General features: G+C 28.2%; 3 protein-coding genes across 5 annotated transcripts; 1 reads left to right on the top strand and 2 right to left on the bottom strand.

Moving 5' to 3' along the window:
• Nucleotides 1-2,674: 2,674 nt before the first annotated feature.
• RpS12 (ribosomal protein S12) lies at nucleotides 2,675-3,330 on the bottom strand. Its single transcript, XM_015508900.2, has 2 exons — nucleotides 3,041-3,330; nucleotides 2,675-2,970 (listed from the first exon to the last, which is right to left on the bottom strand). Exons 1-2 carry the CDS (start codon nucleotides 3,183-3,185, stop codon nucleotides 2,705-2,707), a joined length of 411 nt encoding a protein of 136 aa, XP_015364386.1. The 5' UTR covers nucleotides 3,186-3,330; the 3' UTR covers nucleotides 2,675-2,704.
• A 3,298-nt stretch (nucleotides 3,331-6,628) lies between these two features.
• On the top strand, nucleotides 6,629-10,146 carry LOC107162123 (toll-interacting protein-like). 2 transcript variants are annotated; one of them, XM_089228744.1, is made up of 6 exons: nucleotides 6,629-6,763; nucleotides 6,873-7,084; nucleotides 8,264-8,577; nucleotides 8,638-8,839; nucleotides 8,924-9,070; nucleotides 9,128-10,146. In XM_089228744.1, the coding sequence occupies exons 2-6, from the start codon at nucleotides 7,040-7,042 to the stop codon at nucleotides 9,236-9,238; spliced, it is 819 nt and encodes a 272-aa protein (XP_089084870.1). In that variant the 5' UTR covers nucleotides 6,629-6,763; nucleotides 6,873-7,039; the 3' UTR covers nucleotides 9,239-10,146. The 2 variants fall into 2 exon arrangements, with proteins under 2 accessions (XP_089084870.1, XP_089084869.1); XM_089228743.1 differs by lacking the exon at nucleotides 6,629-6,763 and having other exon boundaries at nucleotides 6,814-7,084.
• Nucleotides 10,147-10,934: 788 nt separating this feature from the next.
• Nucleotides 10,935-17,104, bottom strand: crm (cramped chromatin regulator). 2 transcript variants are annotated; one of them, XM_089228742.1, is made up of 14 exons: nucleotides 16,729-17,104; nucleotides 16,448-16,637; nucleotides 16,120-16,368; nucleotides 15,841-16,044; nucleotides 15,592-15,782; nucleotides 15,297-15,497; nucleotides 14,906-15,220; nucleotides 14,696-14,827; nucleotides 14,554-14,610; nucleotides 14,330-14,476; nucleotides 13,995-14,217; nucleotides 12,974-13,203; nucleotides 12,095-12,190; nucleotides 10,935-11,302 (listed from the first exon to the last, which is right to left on the bottom strand). In XM_089228742.1, the coding sequence occupies exons 2-14, from the start codon at nucleotides 16,605-16,607 to the stop codon at nucleotides 11,195-11,197; spliced, it is 2,313 nt and encodes a 770-aa protein (XP_089084868.1). In that variant the 5' UTR covers nucleotides 16,608-16,637; nucleotides 16,729-17,104; the 3' UTR covers nucleotides 10,935-11,194. The 2 variants fall into 2 exon arrangements, with proteins under 2 accessions (XP_089084868.1, XP_089084867.1); XM_089228741.1 differs by having other exon boundaries at nucleotides 12,974-13,206; nucleotides 16,729-17,101.
• Nucleotides 17,105-19,814: the final 2,710 nt, after the last annotated feature.

The following is a 19,814-nucleotide window of genomic DNA, read 5'->3' as shown; positions in this document are numbered from 1 at the left end:
CCTATTTAATATTTAAAGAGTATGAAATATGGCACTTCCTCCAAATAAAACAATGCACAAAGTAGATCCTTACATTTATCAATAATTTATGTCATTAATAGAATCTAGTATTGTTATTAATTAAATACTACGAGACCTGTGTATCAACGTTTAGACTCAGTATCCTGGTACTACTTACTTGCATATACATTAAAACATTTTTTATATAAGGAATGTTTTCATGGTTTGGTTAAATAACTATTAAATTAGCAAAAAAATATATCAAAATAATTCTAATAATGTATGAGTAGGAGCAAAAATAGGTTATATTTAATTTTAAACAGTTTTCTGGATTCCTCATTAAAATCTGCGTTAAAAAATAGTGTATGTGATTAATAACAGTCCAGTGACTACTAGAGATCAGCAACAGTCAGTCATAAGATAAATATTTCAGGTTAATAATTGATTGGATAGTTATAGGTACTTGGTTTTGAAATGGATCGGTCAAAATAAACCATATAATGTACATTTTAACAAAAATTGTAAACAGTACAGTACAACAATATTTACAATTATGAACGGGGAAAGGTTGAGCAAGACTCAAAATAAAAAAAACCAGCCGTGCTTATCTCTTGAAAGTGGCTACTAGTTTGTATGTTAAAAAAAGTATATGTTTAATTAATGTGGATTTCTTATCGTTTTAAGAGGACTCTACACAACCATTTGTTTTCTCCATCTTACAAGTGTATAACATTGCAAATTTAAGCTTGGCAGATCACGTTTAGTTCCTTTAGTTGAAAAACTAGAGTAAACTGGCCTATTAGGAAACTTAATGGTAAAAATATTATCTGTATTTGAAAGAGTGATTTTTTTATGATAGTAAATATGTTCATAACTCACTTAAAAACTAAGTTATCGTAAAAAAAAGCCACATAAAAACACAGATAATGTCCTAACCTTCAAGTTTTGTAATACTTCAATTTACTCAAATTTTTAAACTAACGGAATTAAACGTGGTCTGCTGATCATACATTTTCTATGTTATGCACTTAAAAAATTTAGACAACAAATAGTTGTGTAGTGTCCTCTAAACATAAACATATTGAAAATGAGAATATGGTATAGAGACAAGAGACTTGGTATATTATATTATGTATACATATATCAAGACTCCCTAGTATAACTTATTAAGATGTTTATGTATATAAAGGTAGTACTACATTATATTCTTAAGTAATATTTTGTATAAATATGTCAGGAACATTAAAATAATAAGTATGATCTTTTAATTTTGAATCAAATTTAAGATTTAATAATCAAAAAAATATGCATTAGAGGAAAAAACCAATTAGAACAAATGAACGTTAAATATTGTCATTGAAAATGAAAATTAAAAATTGGTTTCTGGTATTAAACATTGGGTTTAACAGTTTAACTTATAAATTCAGAGTGAATGCACATTAAAAAGTAAAAATCCAAATATTTTTTAAATATAATATAAAAAAAAGCTGAAACGCTTGAATGTATTGTTGTAAACACTGTTTTTATTTTATTTTAATTTAAAAATAAAATTGTTTTTAATTTATTGTATTACGCCATTTTTATAATACAGTTGTTTGAAGTTATTATAAAAGATTTAACACCTAAATATATAATTTTTAATATTTTATTTTATGTAGATTATAGAAAGTGCTAACATTTAACATTAAAAAAATAATAATATCCTAAAAATTAGGCACTAAAATAAATTATTTTTCAAAATGATATTAAAATATATAACTTAGATGAGTTTACTATAACATATAACAGTTTGTTGTTGTATGGATGAAATATTTAGAAAACAAAATATAGTCTAAATATCTTGAGGATTAAACACTCAAAGAATATCAAAAATTGATTAAAATGTCAAAAATATTATTTATAAACAGGACCAGACCAGACCAATGCTTTAACTCAGGATCATTTCAATTTTCATTATCAATAACAAAGACAAAAGGTGTTATTTTTTTTAGACTCAAAATAATGTTTAAATTTTATCGTACATTTTTGTAGTTGAGCTACCTTATAATAAACTATAACTTCACTGATCATCAAGATCCCTTTTAAAAGGATATGGTAACACATCTATCACAAAAAAATTGTTATTTGATGATATAACATGCACTCAAATTTCTCATAGTAACATAAAATGATCAGGGTTTATTAACTTAAAAATAACGACTAAAACTTATAAAAATTTGTTATTCGAGCTATATGTAATTATTGTACCAACTACTGTAGTCATTGATTATTCTGGAATAATCAAAGGATTTTGTCCAGACTATGTCATGTGTCTAACGGACTATGTTTGATTTCATTGTGAGAATTATGTATGGTAAATCTGGACCTAACTGTCACTAATGCATAATGTTATATAGATTTATCTTAAATGCTATGAAAATATGTTGGTTATGTTAGTATCGCCATAATCAAATGTAGCAAGTGTAAATATGAAATACTGTACCAAGTAAACTGGATACAAGAATGACACTTTATCTTTGTTATTTAGTATAAAACAAACTCAAATTAAAAAGCAACGAAGTCAAGAATTTGAATGACATTTAAGTACATATTAATATGTATAGATGATATATGGCAATCAATGTCATCCTGATATTCTCAATTATCAAGTGCAAAGAAAAACACAAGTTTAACATTTAAATTAAAAAGATTTGGTTTTATTAATCTACGCAAAATTCTTTTTCTTCAAAATCTCTAACAAAGTGTCCAATTCTTGTGTGTCATCTCCGAAATGTTTGACAACCACGCATGAACATCCTACCACTTTCCTGGCTTGACCGTTGTTGTCGTACTTACACAGACCGCTCCATTCCCCTAAAGTTTTGTTGCTGTCTACCTCAATCAGAGGAGTACTGTTTTCGGCGCATAATCCAGTGACTAATTTCTTGTACATGGCTTCCTCGCAGTTGTTGGCCAATACGCATAACACTCCTGTAAACAAAAACCAAAAACATGAAACTCACAATAATAAAATAGGTCAACAAGCTAGTTAAACATTTACCCTGTTTCTTCTCCAGAGCTTTGGTACCCTCATGTATTCCATGTAAAAGGCTGCCGTTCACCTGGGCATTTTTTAACACTTCTTTCAAAAGGTTGTACATTTCTCCGTGTTCACCAACCTCTACGGCATCTTCAACATCAGACATTTTGAACTAGTGTATTGATAAAACAATTAATTTTAATAAAATTAGCAAAATATTGCTAAATTGGTTGAATTCAGTACAATAATTTCTCCAAAAGAAATATAAAATGAACACGTTTTCGGGAAGGACTGAAGGAGAGAAAAACTGATTGATATTGTTGAGGTTAAGTTGTTTGCATTCTGTTTATTTCGGCAATCAGTGCATGCAACTACTAACACTTGATCGGACGGTAATTTGTTCCAATAAGTTGTTGGGACAAAAGTTTTTGGAACAAATATCTATTGGAACGAAAAATTGTGGAACATGTTATACAGTTCCGTAATTAATTTCATCGAACCATATTATATTTTATTACCTATAGCTATTAGCCACGATTTAAGATAGGAGCGTTTAAATACAGGAATACACAGCCCATGGTGCACATGCAAATTGTGCAATTGCGGTATTGCATCATAGATAATATTATCTATGTATTGGATACTCACCAATTAGTAACTGATAAGAGTCTGTGATGTTATACCATAGAGTAATACTCTATGTGTTATACCAGGGGTACGTGATAACATGATAACAAGGTGGTAACTTTACTATCTACATTTGTGGAAATCGATCCTATGTATAAAGTAAAAAGATTTTCAAAAACGGAAAATAAATCCATTGAAATACACTGTCCACATATTGTAAGTCTGTATAATAAACACATGGGAGGAGTAGACCTATTGGATAGCTTGTTAGGACGACAGAAAATTAAAATAAGAAGTCGTAAATAGTATTTAAGGATTTTCTATCATTTACTTGATGTGACTGTTGTCAATTCATGTCTGTTACATAAGCGAATAATTGCTCAAAAAAATAAAACTAGAGGCAACGTTGAAAAACCTATGACATTAGCTGCGTTTAAAGAAGATTTAGCCATATCTTTGTGCAAAGTTGGTCAGTCAACTTTCACTAGAGGAAGGCCATCAAATACCATAGAGAATGCACTAATACAAAAATCCAAGAAGCTGAATGCTTCGAAACCACCAAATCAAGATCTACGCATGGATCGCATTGATCACTGGCCGATCGATGCACCAACGAGGAGTCGTTGTAAAATGCCAGGTTGCAAGGGATATACATGGCAAGCGTGTGAAGAATGTCAAGTTGGATTATGTAATGGAAAAGGAAAAACTTGCTTTAAAAAATATCATACTACCTAATAATATTGAGTAATTTAACTATGTAATAATTTAAATGTGTATAAATTTGACAAATTTTAGGTATATCTATTATAATATGACAACATTTTAGACAAATTAAAGTTTTCAAAATTTCAAAATTGTATTAATAAACTTGTAAAAACATGTAATATGTTAACACATTTTAAATATAATAAATGAAAAAAAAATGTTTTTATTTTTCGTAGTTCCAAATGCATAATGTTGCTCTATACTACCATCCCTGCTCTACGAGTATAGCAACAACCAACTTTTTCGACTTTTTCAACACTTGAAATCAAAATAGATTTTTTTAATTATTTTTTACGTATTCTATAGCTTTAGTATTATCCAAAAACAATTTTTTTAAAAATAAAAAAAAAATCATGCATTGTAGGGTTAATGCTAAAACATTCAAACTTGGTAAAATTACCAAGTATTGTACCATGGTCTTATATGCTCCGAACAATTATTACTCCGAATATTATAAAAATTTACAGATAACAATACTAGTCCGATATTATACCATAGAATATTCTATGATTATACATTTATACTATTACGATAAAATAATGCTCCGAATTAATGCTTCTAATGTACAATGTAAAATACTACAACTACAATATTATAATGTTCTGCATATAAAATGTTATGAATACAACTACCACGACCACGACCCAGCTAGTTTGGCGTCCATGTATTTTTCAATTTTTTTTCCGTACCTATGTAGTTAAACATGCTGAAAACAGTGGGGAAGTGTTAATTTGGCGGACAGCCTTAGACCTTAGTTTAAAGTTATAGCTAGGTAATTGAAATTTTGGTATTGTCATATACACCCCGGCGTGGTCCCTCGCTCGCTCGGACAATTAACATCTAAAACATTCCTCAGACTTGTTATGTAAATAAACTACTATGATTATTGCACCATAACATTTAAAACGTTGATTTACCAATTTAAAAAAAATAGAAATTTAAAATTCGTTATACCTTAGTGCTGTAAACTATAAGCGTTGTGTACTGTCTTGTACGTGCGCGCAAGACACCGAAAATAGAGAACTTATAGAGGCTATACCATAAAAAATAATGATTTTTGGCAATTCATTTTCGCACCATCGTTCTTAACTTGTTGTAATACATTGGTGTCCGACAAAAAAATTTACCTAACACTATATTTAACAAACATTCTATTTGAAAAAAAATGTCCGATCCATAATCCCCACCTCAATCCAAAATAATCCTCAATACAAACCTCGATAATTAGATTTTGTACTATGAAATAAATATATCACCTAATAATTTGTTTATGTAAATTTGTATTTTAATTTTAATTGTTGGAAGTTTGCTTTGAAACTGTAGATACTCCCCCCAAAAATATTAAAAATATTTAAGTTGTTAATGAGAAATAAATATCATCCAATTTAAATTATGATAACTTTTTGTTAAATAACTATAAGTATAAAAGTGTACAACGTGTAAAAAGTGTGAATTGGAAAAAAAAAATAGTAAGGGGATGCAAAAGTATAAAAAATATGTGTGTCCCCGAACATTAGAATGTCTTATTGCAATGAATTGGAAATACCTACACTCAAGTATTGTCACGGTTTGTTTTATCTACTTCTTGAAATGTATAGTGGATAAAATAAAGTTGAGTCTACAGCCGTGATTAATAATAGGTCTATGATGCGGACGATACCATATTGCGCATGCACACCACAAGCGGTGTATTCCTGTAAACACTTCTTTTATTATATGTTAAGAGGACGTTTCACCCGCATGTGTTGTCTCCGTCTTACAAGTGCGTAACATTGCAAAAACTGTTTTGCGCGGGAAAGAACCGAGAAAGATACAATTATAACTAAGAAACGAAATTTTCATCACATAAAAAGGAGATTTTTTTCTGTGCAATATCGTTTTTATTTTTTCGATATCACTTATACAAAAAAAATTCTTATTGTTTTATAATACATTAATTTTGCGTTTTTTAAGCACGAATAACTTTTTTTGTAGTTCTGATATCGAAAAAATAAAAACGATATTGCACAGACAAAATTCTCCTTTTTATGTGATGAAAATTTCATTTCTTAGTTATAACTGTATCATTCTCGGTTCTTTCCCGCGCGAAACAGTTTTTGCAATGTTACGCACTTGTAAGACGGAGACAACACATGCGGGTGAAACGTCCTCTTAAACAGCTGTCGTAAAAAAGATAATGTTATCATACCAGAATAAATACTAGAAAATTGAAAGACAAAATTCAATGAATAATATTCTTATCATAGAAAATATTTAAATGTTATGATGTAATTTCTAATCATTGTATATTATAATATTATAGTATAGTATTTTCTATATTATGATTGGGTGCAGATCATAGAAGTACGAAAGGTAATTAAATATGATCAAGTGATAAGGATAACATATATAGTTATTACTCATTAGTTTGACTAATATTATCATTAATATCACACTCAACCTGTGTGTATGTATTTTTTAGCAACACTAACTTAATAGACTCAAATACGCAATTGTGAATTTAGTGTCGACAAAAACAAACAGAAGATCATTATACAAACATCAAATGAACATTTGTGTACATTTTTATTTCAATAGTGTGCTATGAAAAATTAATACGTGTTCGTGTTGTGTTACAAATTATAAACTATGGAATCGGTAACTACAAGGGTGAACGATGAGAGACGAAAAAGGGTAAATTAACATCTATTAATACAATACATTATATAACTTTTTTAGGCTTTTATTACTATTAACATTTACTTTCAAATATTATTCTATTTTTTATATTTTGTAGTTGCTTTTAGCTAATTGGAATGTATATTATATCCATTCAATTTTTAACCTTTCCTTCTATTTTATTTAGCTTCATACCTATATTAATTATAGCGGATACAAGAATAATATTATTCTGTGCATTCAGTTGTACTGTTCTGAATACAAGAAAAATGAAAATAAAAATAAATATTGTTGTACCTATACTTAACTTTATCCAAATTTCTAATAAAAGTCCGTATTTGTTATATTTAAATGTAGGTATTAGGTATAAAATTTGTTAATATTATTTAGAAATTTGATAGGCATTAACAAAGGTGAGAAAAAACAGAGATTTTGTAACTACATCATTTACATGTTCCATTATTCTGATGCAGGATAATTTTAAACCTATTTAGCCTTGCAAATTTCTGAAATAATTATTTCTTTTCAATAACCCTAATTAGATTATAGTTTTAAAGTTATTAGATTATTTCAAGGGTGGTGTTATTTAGGTATTGATTTAAATGTATAATTTTAGTATAATATTAATACAGCTTACGTAACTTTATACGTTATACTTGATTTTATAATAGATATGTACTATTCAAATTGGTTTATTCAAGAGTGTGTCATTTACAAAACTATTTTTTTTTGAGTAAACAATGTATCTATGGTACTTATATTCATTCTTCAATAATAAATAATTATAACTAATAATCTAACATGATAAATAATAAATAATAAGTAATAACTTATTCTCTTTCATCAAAATCTTTGTATCTTTATTATTATTATTTATAAACTATGTACACATGATGAAAATATTCATTCTTGTTCATTCATGTGCTATTTAACTTATTACAAATTATCAAAAATAATAATTACCTACAGAATACCTGTAAAATATATTTAATTGGTTTCTGCACTACTATACATAAGCACATAATAGCTTAGGAAGATAGGTAATATAGACACATAATGAAATCGGTTTTGTGTATATATTATGCAGTGTTATTTTAAATTATGTTATAAGTTTTAACATAAAAAACAAAACTAACAGTAACTTATAATCTTTATCAAAATAATTAAAATTAAAAACATTAATATCATTTGCAGGTGTATGTTGGTGATTTACCTAAAGACTTCTTACGCCTAGACGTCATTTCATCAGATGATTCTACTAATAGATTGCAACAAGAAGCTGCAGACCAGCAAGCTGCTATGGCTCTACAACAAGCATTGACTTGTGGCAATGGAGACCGTGATAGAAATAGATTGAATATTACAATAGTACAAGCACGGCTAGTCAAAAACTATGGATTAACTAGAATGGATCCATATGTACGGCTCAGAGTTGGACATTGTGTATATGAAACACAAACAGATCCTAATGGCGGTAAAACCCCTAAGTGGCATAAAATTGTTCAAACGTAATTTAAAATAGTGCTTAAATTTTGAATATATTATAAATAAAGATTGAAAATTTTTAGACTTCCACAAGAGGGTGTTAATCAAATTCATGTAGAAATATTTGATGAATGTTCTTTCAAAATGGATGAACTTATTGCTTGGACAACAATACCAATTCCTAATCAAATTTATAAAGGGGTCACAATCGAACAGTGGTACGATCTAACGGGTAAACAAGGACCAAATAATGAAGGAACCATAAATATAATTTTAAGTTTTGGAGTATGTATTCAATTTTTTTGATGAAAATTACAATTTTGTAGTTACCTAATATTATATTAACTATATATTGCTGTTGAATTTTAGACTCCAACTAGTTTGGGCTTGACAAGTTCAGTTATGATGCTACCACAAATGCCAAAATTCAGTAATTCAAGTGCCAGTTTAACTCCTATTTACATTCAACCTTCAGCCCCACAAGTGCCAACTCTTAGTGCAGAAGACTTGAAACAAGTAAATTAATTATACAATTCAAAAAATTTTAATATTAAACATTATTTTCTTTTATAGATTCAAGACATGTTTCCAAATATGGATAAAGAAACAGTAAAAACTGTTTTTGAAACCAACAATGGTAACAAAGATCTTACCGTTAATTCCCTACTCCAATTGGTTGACTAAATGTTTGTTAAACAAATAAGCTTTTACAAAAATTCATAATTTATATTAGTACCAACTACCATGTCAGCAATTTGGCAGCATTATTAAATGATACTCGATAATTGTCTAAAATGGGTTCTAGCTCTTATCATTTCTCACTTGCTTTAATTAATAATTTTGATAAATACAAATAAGCTTTCACATATTGAATTGTATTACAAGAATAATAATATATCTAGTCCATATTACTTGTAATGTAGACGACTAGTAGTTAAAATTGATTTGAGAAATTTGTCTGCAGTTCATTAATATATATCGACTGAAATTTGAAAAACATATTGACGAAATTATTATTAATCTTCAGTAGTTAAGGAATATATTGAGTGAGGGTCGTTTTGCTACTGTTTATAAATAACATAAATCTTTCATTATTCTATTTTGTTCTGTTATTGCTATTTTAATGTTTATGATGATATTATATAATTTTTTTTTTTTTTATTATTGGCACAATTTGTTTAATAAATTTATCAAAACTTACACATTCCTAATTTTTTAATCAAAATATTCGTAACTTCGAGGTGATAAAATAGATATATGATAATTTGATTGTGTTTTGTTGCTTTCTAACACATTATAAAAAGTAAATTTCTATTAATCGTATAATTATTTACAAGATATTCACTATACTCTGAGCCATGAGAGAACATCATTTATGGCCACCAACTTTAGGTTTAATATTTTCCTATCACACGACACAGTATGTGAATACCATAATGCTTTCATGATGGTGCTCATACAGGTAAACTGGTAGGAATCAGTGAAAACAGATCAACAGATGAGTTTTAGTTTTAGCTGCTATAAGAGTTCTTTCATAGCCAGAGTATACCAACTCAGTTATAAAATTAATAAATATGTTTTTAATTTTTGAATTGCAAATTATTACATTCTGTATTTTTAAAAATAAATATTTTTTATAGGAAAATTATAAACATTTTAACTTTTAGTGTATAAAATAAGCATGAAAATAATACATAACATATTTTCTAAGTTTCTAGCTTTATTATTTTAAATAACTATCAAAATAAAGTTATAAAATTTATTAATAAATTATATTTTTGAATAAATAGAATTTTAATTGTTTGGGAAATTACTACTAAAATAACATTTTACTATAATTATTATATTTTACACAATCTGTAAGATTTCACTATAATAAATGTCCATGATGAATTATATTAAGTAATCAGAAGTTTTGAATGAAAAATACATTATTATGAACCGAATTAATAATTCACTAACAATAAATATCCTTTTTCTTTACCTAATTGTCTTGCTTTTTACAACCTAATCATTATTATTGTTATTAATATGCACCATTTATGAACTAATAAATAAAATTTTTTTTCAAAAATCTAATTTCTTTATTTTACAGCAATTGTGTCATGAACGCATCTACATTTTATTTACCAAAATTATTACTAAAATAATATATTTTAAGAATATCCAATTACCTAGTATAATTGTGTTTGGCTCTTGGTTAAAATGTGTTTATTTAACGTGTTACTTGTAGGCTTCAATAACATTTACCTACTTTTTAATAACATATTATTGTAGTTTATAAGTAATTATCATAATTGTACTGAATAATTAAACCTTAAAATAACATGTACCTATAGTCATAACTGTTTTAAAAATAAAAATTAAAAATGTAGTCAAATTTGTTTAAATATTATATTACAAAAAACACAACTTTATTTTGTCAACATATAGTAAGTTAAAAAAATATTAACAACATTATGTAGTTGTATAACATAAAGATATTAAATAATATAAATAAAACAATAAACATTCATATTTTATATTGTAAATAACGTCAAAAAAAAAAAAATGTAATATTTTATTAAATAACAAAATATTTTAAATATTAAATTATAATTCAATATATATATATATAATAGTTAAAAATAATAATGAAAGTTACTGGCAGTTGTTATTGCTTGCAGCCACTTGTGCTGCTAAATCTGCAAACTTAGCAGTATAATCAACACTATTCTCACTCATAAGACACTGAAATTGGGCTTCCACCTATTAAAACAAATATTTATTTTTTACTGTTCAAAGCGCTCGTTTGAGAAATCAACAGATCTGATGAAAGATTAAACAGGAAGATTCCCCAGACTGGCTGGATCTTTAGACCAAATCAAATTTACAAAAAAAAAAATGTATTAAATTTTTTGTAAGTCATATTGGTCAAATGTAAATTATTCTCTATTTAACATTTAAAAACAAATGAATGACATAATAATGACAGTTCAATGGTTAGTGGTGTATGAGTGACACTTGATGGAATAAGCTTAATCAACTATTTTCTATTCCGTCTAAATTTACTCTTCAAATAACAATACAGGTTGCAGCTTGGGTGGCCATTGAAAACGAGAAATAAATAAGTCGCCAATTAACAGTGATTTATTACAAAGCACATGGCAGGTACCAAGGAGGTCCAAAATTTCAGACAACTGTTGTTATAATTTTGGTGCTAATATTTAATAATATGTGATATTACAAGTTAATATGTTAAGTCAATAATTCATAAGAAAAAAGAATTCAATAAATCATTAACCAACAATTATAAATTAATGATGTACTATAAAAGTGTAAAAAATGAATAATCATTTAGTATTTTAGCGTCGAGTGTCGACCCAACATAATAGATGAAAACTGAGAAATTTTTTCTGGGCCTGAAGAGGAATGTGACATGTGTGTATCAGTAAAGATGTAATCATACCTAACTATTTAATCATGTTATTATGTGAAAATATTTAAAAACATAAGTAGAATAGAATTTAAAATCACTTTTAATATTAGTATTATACTTACATCATTTGAAATAACTTTTTGATTATCATTCCTTGTTGATTCAGCTATTTGTTCTTTATCAAGGTGACCTAAGAAACTACTTAATGAAAAGTCCATCTGAAATTAAAAACTGTATTTAGATAATGAAAACCAAGTAATCTTAGTCATAATTATACAAAATAATACATAATGATGTATTAGTCCCCAGCATTTTTTAAACTTTTTTATTCGTGGAACCCTTTTTGATGTCTACTTCTATCGTGGAACCCCTACTTTTTATTAGAATTATTTGCTAATGAATTATAATACTACGGCAGCACCCGTCTCGTCCGCCCTCAACTGGTCCGCAGCTCTGGTTGATCCGACCATAGTATTATCGATATGAATACTAAGTATGTAATTTAAAAATACAATTTGGATTTTCCAATTTATAGTAGATAAATAAAATTAATTGTTTTATAGTTTAAAATTTCCCTTATTAGTCTTAGCTTAGTATAGAATGTCATTTGCTGAATAAAAATCTATAACTGACTTTTTTTCTAAGTAATGTAAAATATAATAAATATCTAATATAATCTTGTATGTAATATGTAAATAACAATTTTCTGTATATTCTGATAATCCGACCATTTTCGGGTTCCGACCACAATCCCAGTCCCAAAGGTGACAGATTAGAGAGCTTCTACTGTAAGTAGAAGTACAAATTATTAAATATAAAGTTAGCTGATAGATTATTCCATATGTATTATACATTATTATTTAAAAAACAGTTATTTTTTCTATAGTGGATACTTTAAAGTAATTTTCTTGAAAATTTAAAAAAAATTACTTAAGCTTCGCGGAACCCAGTTTAAGAAACGCTGTATTAGTAATATTTTAAATAATAACAGTTTTACATACATCTGGATTTAGCCACTGATTGCTATCGTCTTTCAAAAGTCTAGAAGGACTAGTGGATGGTGTTGTTAAGCTAATAGTTGATGTTGAACTACTACAATTTGATAAAAGACCAGAAAAATTTGGAGCTGAGAGTTCATTCATCGGCGGCAACGCTATATCCATTAATCTGTTTATCGCTGATGATGTGATACTAACATCATCCGGAATGTCTTCATCAGAGGGTTCCCACTCTTCTGAAAGAAAATTTTAATTATTATTAATTAATCTTAACTTAACTTAAACATATTAATGTAGGTATATAAATAAATAAGATTATATTTATATTTTTAATATAAATTATTTATACTAACAGTAAATTTTAAAATAAAATGGCAAAATTGTGAAGTAATACTAGAAAAATAATACAAATTCAACAGGTACAATTCATTTCGGTATATCATACATTTAAAATAATAAATAATTAATCAAAAATGCTAGTTCAAAATAAGTTAAAATTAATGTACATTGAAGAAATAGATGATTTGGTTTAAAGTTGGTGGATAGCATCGATTATAGAGTAAGTTATAGCCTCCCCCCCATTTATATCAATAAAAATAAATTAATATTTAGTCTTTAACATAACACCTCTTAATTTAAAAGGTTTCAAGGTTGATTAATAGAATATCTAACGCCATGACTTTATATTTTCAAGAGTTCATGTGATTAATATGTTATGTAATTTTTGGTCAACTACATATTTTGTCTGTGATGGACCTGGGAATTCTAATTCATAATACGACTGAAGAAATATTAAATATTATTTTTATTGTTTAACAGTTTGAACAAAAAGTTTTAGTTATTTGTTTTCTATCCATCTATTATAAAGATTTTAGAAGGTAGCTTTTAGCCTTTGTGTACTGATTAGTTGAGGGAAGGTGAATTTTTAAGATGGGAAATTAAACTTCATATTACATATTATTTAAAAAACTAATAACATACTTATTTTCCTTTAGGATTAGTTGTTAGGATTTATTGTACTAACTTTTTGGTGAAAGTGATGTTTGATCTGCTTGGTTAACATCACATTTTTCGCCGGTCATGATCTGATTCTGCTCAGAACTAATCGCTGGTACAATAGGCCTGAAGTTAGATGTTTGCACAATAGTTAAACTGGTCTTTGGTTGGAGAGGCAAAAGTTTTTGAACAATTCCTACATGTTTATTACTCGGACGACCTGTTCGATTACAATACCTTGGTTGCAATTTCTACAGAAAAAAGGTATAAGTGTTTAATCATTAATAACTATGTAAGAAATATTACATACATTCAAATTTAAAATTTAAATTCAAAACTGAAACTGTACATAAATAATCTTACATCAAGTTGAGCTTTGAATGAACCAGTTGAATGCAAAGGTTTTGGCTGCAAAGGTCGTCTAAATACTGATGATGGGTTAACCATAACTTTACAGCCACTGACTAATGAGTATGCAGTACGCTGATTCTGATCCACCTCTGTTTTAATCTAAAATTACATACATGGCCATATTTATAAATATTATTTTATAAAATTACCACAATTCAATCTATATCCAAATTTACCTCTGTCTGTCTTGGCAAACTATGTGGTTTATTGTTCACAGAACCACATGAACAGCCCTAAAAGTTTTACATAAAATTAGGCCGATACTTACTTAATTGTAAAATAATGATTCAATGTAAATATTTAAGAATCTAGACATACTTTAGAAGAAGTTAAATTATACTGAGCAATAGAAATGAGTTTATTGAGCGATTGGGATATTCGATTTTGACTGGTAGCTTCTACACAATCTTCAAACCAATACTCAAGTTGAATTTTAGATTCACCACCACACTACAAAAAAAAAGACAAACATATTTATATAAAAATAAAGTACACGTCTTCTTTTAAATGCTCAGAAAATAATATTACTATGAGATAAAGTTCCCCAATTTTAATAGATTCAACATTGGCCAATGTCCACCCTTGTTTGACTCTTGCAATAAATTCTTCTTTTTTCTCTTTTTCTTGGTCGTGTGATGAAATAACTGGATCGTTTTTAGGAGGACTTGCCATTAGAATATCCAAGCCTTTATCACCATCATAACTCATATCTGGTATAGGACACATTGATGATGGACATGTAGTTGAACTACTTTCTTGACTCCCAGATGATCCAGATACTGAATTAACTGTTTCTGTGCGTACGCGTTTGACATATGGTTTTTGAACTTTGGTTGAAGGAAACTTTTAATAAATAATGAACAAATTTAAAATATTTAATATACAAAAGTAACAAAATATCGTAAAATTGCAATGTTACCTTTTGAAGAATCGAATCCACCGATTCTTTAGAAATTCCATGAGTGTTTCTATGAGCTAATAAACTTACATTTGTATTTTCAATATCACTAAAATTTACACTAATAGGAGTAATATTAACACCAGTAGCTGGAGCAACTCTTAGAATTCTTTTGGATTCTTGATCAACTTCTAGTGTTTTAACTCTGTGTATTTGTTCACGCTAGTAATAAAGTGTTTAAGGACAATTAATTTTAACAGAATCAACTTAAATATTGTCGATATAAGTATAAAATACACTATGGTGAAAAGGATACAAGTTTTCGATTTTCTGTTTGCCATCTATTTTCTAAAAATGCCAAAAGCATAGATAAAGGTTTTTGTAACTCAACTGTTGCTCTAATACGAGGGTTCATGGCAAGTGATTGCACTAAAGACCATGTATCCATATCTCGAGGCCTTAATTCAACACTTACTTTTCCTGGCAATTTTAAGTCTCCAATTGTATCTGAAAAATATAAATTATATGACAAAAACTTTTAAAGACGGCAAAAAATAAATAATACCTTCAAGACAATTGAGCTTCCTCAATGCTCTACAATGGGGTGTTTTAACTTTCCACAATTTTCCTTTGCTCCTGACTTTAGTTGAACCATGATAAATCATTTCATTCAATTTTGACCAATTTTTATCATTACAAAAACCAACTCTTCGTTTGAGTTCGCCATAATTAATTAACCCATAAAGCTCTTGCACTACTTTTTGCATTTCTACAATAATACAGTCATATGAAAAGTAATTTATCAAATAAATGCTCAAAAATATTAATAATCATTAGTCATTACCTTTGGGAAATTCAATATATTTGCAAATTTTATGCCATGTCCGATAATAAAAGTGCCTTAACTGTTCTTTACTTTTAATAGCTTGTTCACAAGAACCTTTACGCTTAGCTCGGTTCACCATAAACCATTGAATAGATTCAAAATCTTTGCCAAATTCATTTAAGCCTTCAAAAAAAGAATTAGTATCCTCAGCTGACCAAAGTTCACGCTTAATTTTTGAAGACTTGAAAACTGGAGCATCATTTGAGTCTGTAATAGATATGTGAATTGTACACAAATATAAGTCATATGCAAGCGCAAAGTTAGGATGCGGACTCAATCTACAAACCTATTTTGGTGCAACTGGGTCCGGGCGAAGTAGACACGGGGGTCATACGTAATTTTTTTGACACTCTAGCACTGGTTCTCAACAGCACACCCTTTTCTGAGACGACTGTTGGAGCTTCGGGCTCCAAATTACCGTCATCTGGTTTGATCTTCTCGTCCATATTACTGCAGTGAGATCGACGATGAAAAATCTGAGAGTACGACGTTTTGACCCAATTATGATGGATATGAAGTCACAAATTGAAAATTGAAATAAAAAATCACACCGTACTCGGCACTTACCCAGGACGAAGATCGTCTTGGTAGCTGTCCAACCAACACCAGAGCTCATGTCCACAACTCAATGAAGTCGTCGGACGGGCTCGAAGCTTTGGATCGCGCGGGGTCAATTAGCGCCATTGTGGAAATCTTCCGGGGACGACGTATACAATTCCGGGGAATCCCGGACGACCAGATTCGTTATTATTTTACTAACACGGGCGGCACCATAGTTAATTATAGGAAAGCAACGACGATGAGGAAAAATCGACAGGAAAATTGCCAAAATGGCAGAGATCGAGCGTAAAAGTCAAACGCACAGAGTCACTTTTTTAATATTCAGCAGTCACTTGTACGCGCAGAAAATGATAAACAGAAAAGTCGCTCTAATCAAACAGATATACAACAACAAACATGGCGAAATGTACTGTTATCATTGCAACGGTGTTTCGATATTTCGATGGTGGCGTGCGAAGGAGGGGAAGAAAATTAAAATAATAATAGTCGGTGGTGACCGAAAAGTGTTCGCGGAGAGTCACCGGATATTCTGTATTTCTGTGTTACATGGCAAATGGCAATACATTATGGTAGTCGGCCATGGTGCATATTTATTATTATACACATACGCATCGGATACTCGGATGACGACCACAGTGTAACTCAAAAATATTATTGTTAAACTGAAAAGTATAGTAGGTACTTGGTAATACACTAATACGTAAGTATTCAGTATAATCATAGGAACCCACAGGAATTTTTCAAAGGAGGAGCGCAATGTTAGGAATTGGCGAGAAATGAAAAACATTTTTCAATTTTCTTCGCACTTTCGCAATTTAAAAAAAAATTTCCGAAAAGCCAGAGGTGGCAAATGCTCCAGCTTGTTCTCATCCAGGTTCCTATGAGTATAATTTTATACTTAGGTATACAATTATAAAAGTTCATTGTTTGGAATCCCGGAATAAAAATATTATTACTCACATGAAAATGATTTATATAAATATATTTTTTTTGAAATTTTCATATAGCGGTCCACTGCAGCTGCAGAATTAAATCAACTTTTCGGCGGAAAGTCTTCCGCCGAAAAGTCCACTCGACGTTCCGGTTTAACGTCCATAATACTACGTACCTACAATATATTATGAATAAATTAGGATTTTTCTGTGAATATACTTGCAAATTGCAACAAGTACCATGTTATATACCTATATGGCTTACCTAATAATATATATATATATGTATACTTATGTATATTAAATACAAACTATATAAGTAGTTGTACGCATATGGGAGTCTATAGCGGTTAGAAACTGACATTTCGACGTCACATTTTCGCTGCCAGACCAAATTTTAGATCCATCCTTTAAATTTTGAAAATAAATTTATAATTTGTCCATAATAGATTTTTATTGCATTTTATTGTAAATATTATCTTATAACCCTTTACTTTATTAAATAATTTATTTTATTGACTATAGTCATAGTTGTCACATTCACAGTCATATAATCACACACGACATACATACCGGGGTAAATATTAGGTACTTTACGTTACATAATCGAGAAATGGATTGTTACTTTTGTCTCATGAAATAAAATAGTTGACGCCACCACTGGTTTGTTTCAAGATACAAGGAATAGATTAATAATCAATATTCATAAAACAATCGACTAATGCGCCACACCGCCACTAATTCTACTATATGGTACTATTCTACACACTTACATAAGACTAAAATATAGGGTATACAATAGGATATTTCCATAAATTTAGATATTATAGATATTAAGAATATATTTTTATTTTATTTTTAAACAGAATATTACATTAAATACCATATTTATAATTAATATATTCTTAATGTTTACCATATTATTTATTACTTATTTGCGCAATGACTAATAATAAGTACACTATAAAATATATAATTAAAATATGTAGTACATAAATTATATATAACATTATGTAAAAATTAAAAATACGCTCTTTTTTTTAACTTTCCACTAATAACTACTTATGAGAACCCTCCACCCTTGTATTAAATTTTGAGTTTTTTGACAGAGGAAACATTTTTTCAGTTTTTCAAATTTAAAAAAAAGCTTATAAAAATCGAAATTATGTTACTAACATAGCCTACTAATAATAAAATTGTGATTATTATTGGATATAATTTTCTGTATTTTAACTATTTTTTCATTAAAAATAACAAAAGCTATTTAAATATATAGAATTGAGTAACAAGAATAACTATTAGGTTAGTTATGTCTTATGTATATATACTTTATGGTTAAGATTTACTTACTAACAATTTGCAATTGATTTGGACAATTATTTAAGGAAGGTTTAGTTAATAGTCTAACCAGACGCATGGAGATTGCTCATAATCTCGGTTTTATATTTTCATGGAAAACCACGGTGAGTAATAATGTAGTAGGTTATAAATTATTTAACATATTTTGCAGAAAACTAATATGTTGCACCGTGCAACTTGCACGGCGTATTGTATAGACAAAATAGTTACAATATCTACTGAAACATTCACAATAATATTTTTAAATTTAATTAACTGGTTATTAATAAACCAATAAATTATAAATAAAATTTTAAATTAATTTGAACTTGGCTTGCACAATTGAATTTTTTTTAGGTATAAAAGGAAATTTTTTTATGAATTTCTAGCATAAAATAATTTAAGAATTTTCGTGACTTTTACGAATGTTGTCAAAATTCAAATTTTGAATGCTTATAAAAAAAAATTATGACTATATACAGGGTGTCCCAAAGAGATTTGACATTCTGACAAATGAAATAACTTTTGTTCAAATCAATATTTAAAAAAAATTTCTTTTAAATATAATCCATAGACACTTGCCCTACATTTGAAGAATACATTTTTTATTTTTTATTTTTAATACTGAAAATAAAAAACTTAAAAATTTATAATTTTGTTTTCGAAAAATTTAATATAACCAATTTGTAAATTTGATTTTCAGAAAAATGTTTATGGTAAAAACACTTATTTAAGTTAAAAGGCTGATTTTTACAATTTTTTTAAATATCAATATTTTCGTTAGGTAAATTATAGTAATTTATAGTTTATACATCACATATT

This window comes from Diuraphis noxia, unplaced genomic scaffold, assembly GCF_037042655.1.
Source record: "Diuraphis noxia isolate RWA-SAM2 unplaced genomic scaffold, SU_Dnox_SAM2 contig0005, whole genome shotgun sequence".
NCBI lineage: Eukaryota > Metazoa > Arthropoda > Insecta > Hemiptera > Aphididae > Diuraphis > Diuraphis noxia.
This window is presented reverse-complemented; position numbering and strand designations above follow the sequence as displayed.

Bases quoted from the DNA above. Each gene is read 5' to 3' on its own strand.
- RpS12 (XM_015508900.2), bottom strand. From the start codon at position 3,185: ATGTCTGATGTTGAAGATGCCGTAGAGGTTGGTGAACACGGAGAAATG. The intron at 2,971-3,040 runs GTAAATGTTTAA...TTTTGTTTACAG, and splicing joins AGCTCTGGAGAAGAAACAGG to GAGTGTTATGCGTATTGGCC.
- crm (XM_089228741.1), bottom strand. From the start codon at position 16,607: ATGGACGAGAAGATCAAACCAGATGACGGTAATTTGGAGCCCGAAGCT. The intron at 16,045-16,119 runs GTAATGACTAAT...GTATTATTGTAG, and splicing joins ATATATTGAATTTCCCAAAG to AAATGCAAAAAGTAGTGCAA. The intron at 15,783-15,840 runs GTATTATTTATT...TATATTTTTCAG, and splicing joins GAAGCTCAATTGTCTTGAAG to ATACAATTGGAGACTTAAAA.
- LOC107162123 (XM_089228744.1), top strand. From the start codon at position 7,040: ATGGAATCGGTAACTACAAGGGTGAACGATGAGAGACGAAAAAGG. The intron at 7,085-8,263 runs GTAAATTAACAT...TATCATTTGCAG, and splicing joins ACGATGAGAGACGAAAAAGG to GTGTATGTTGGTGATTTACC. The intron at 8,578-8,637 runs GTAATTTAAAAT...GAAAATTTTTAG, and splicing joins TGGCATAAAATTGTTCAAAC to ACTTCCACAAGAGGGTGTTA.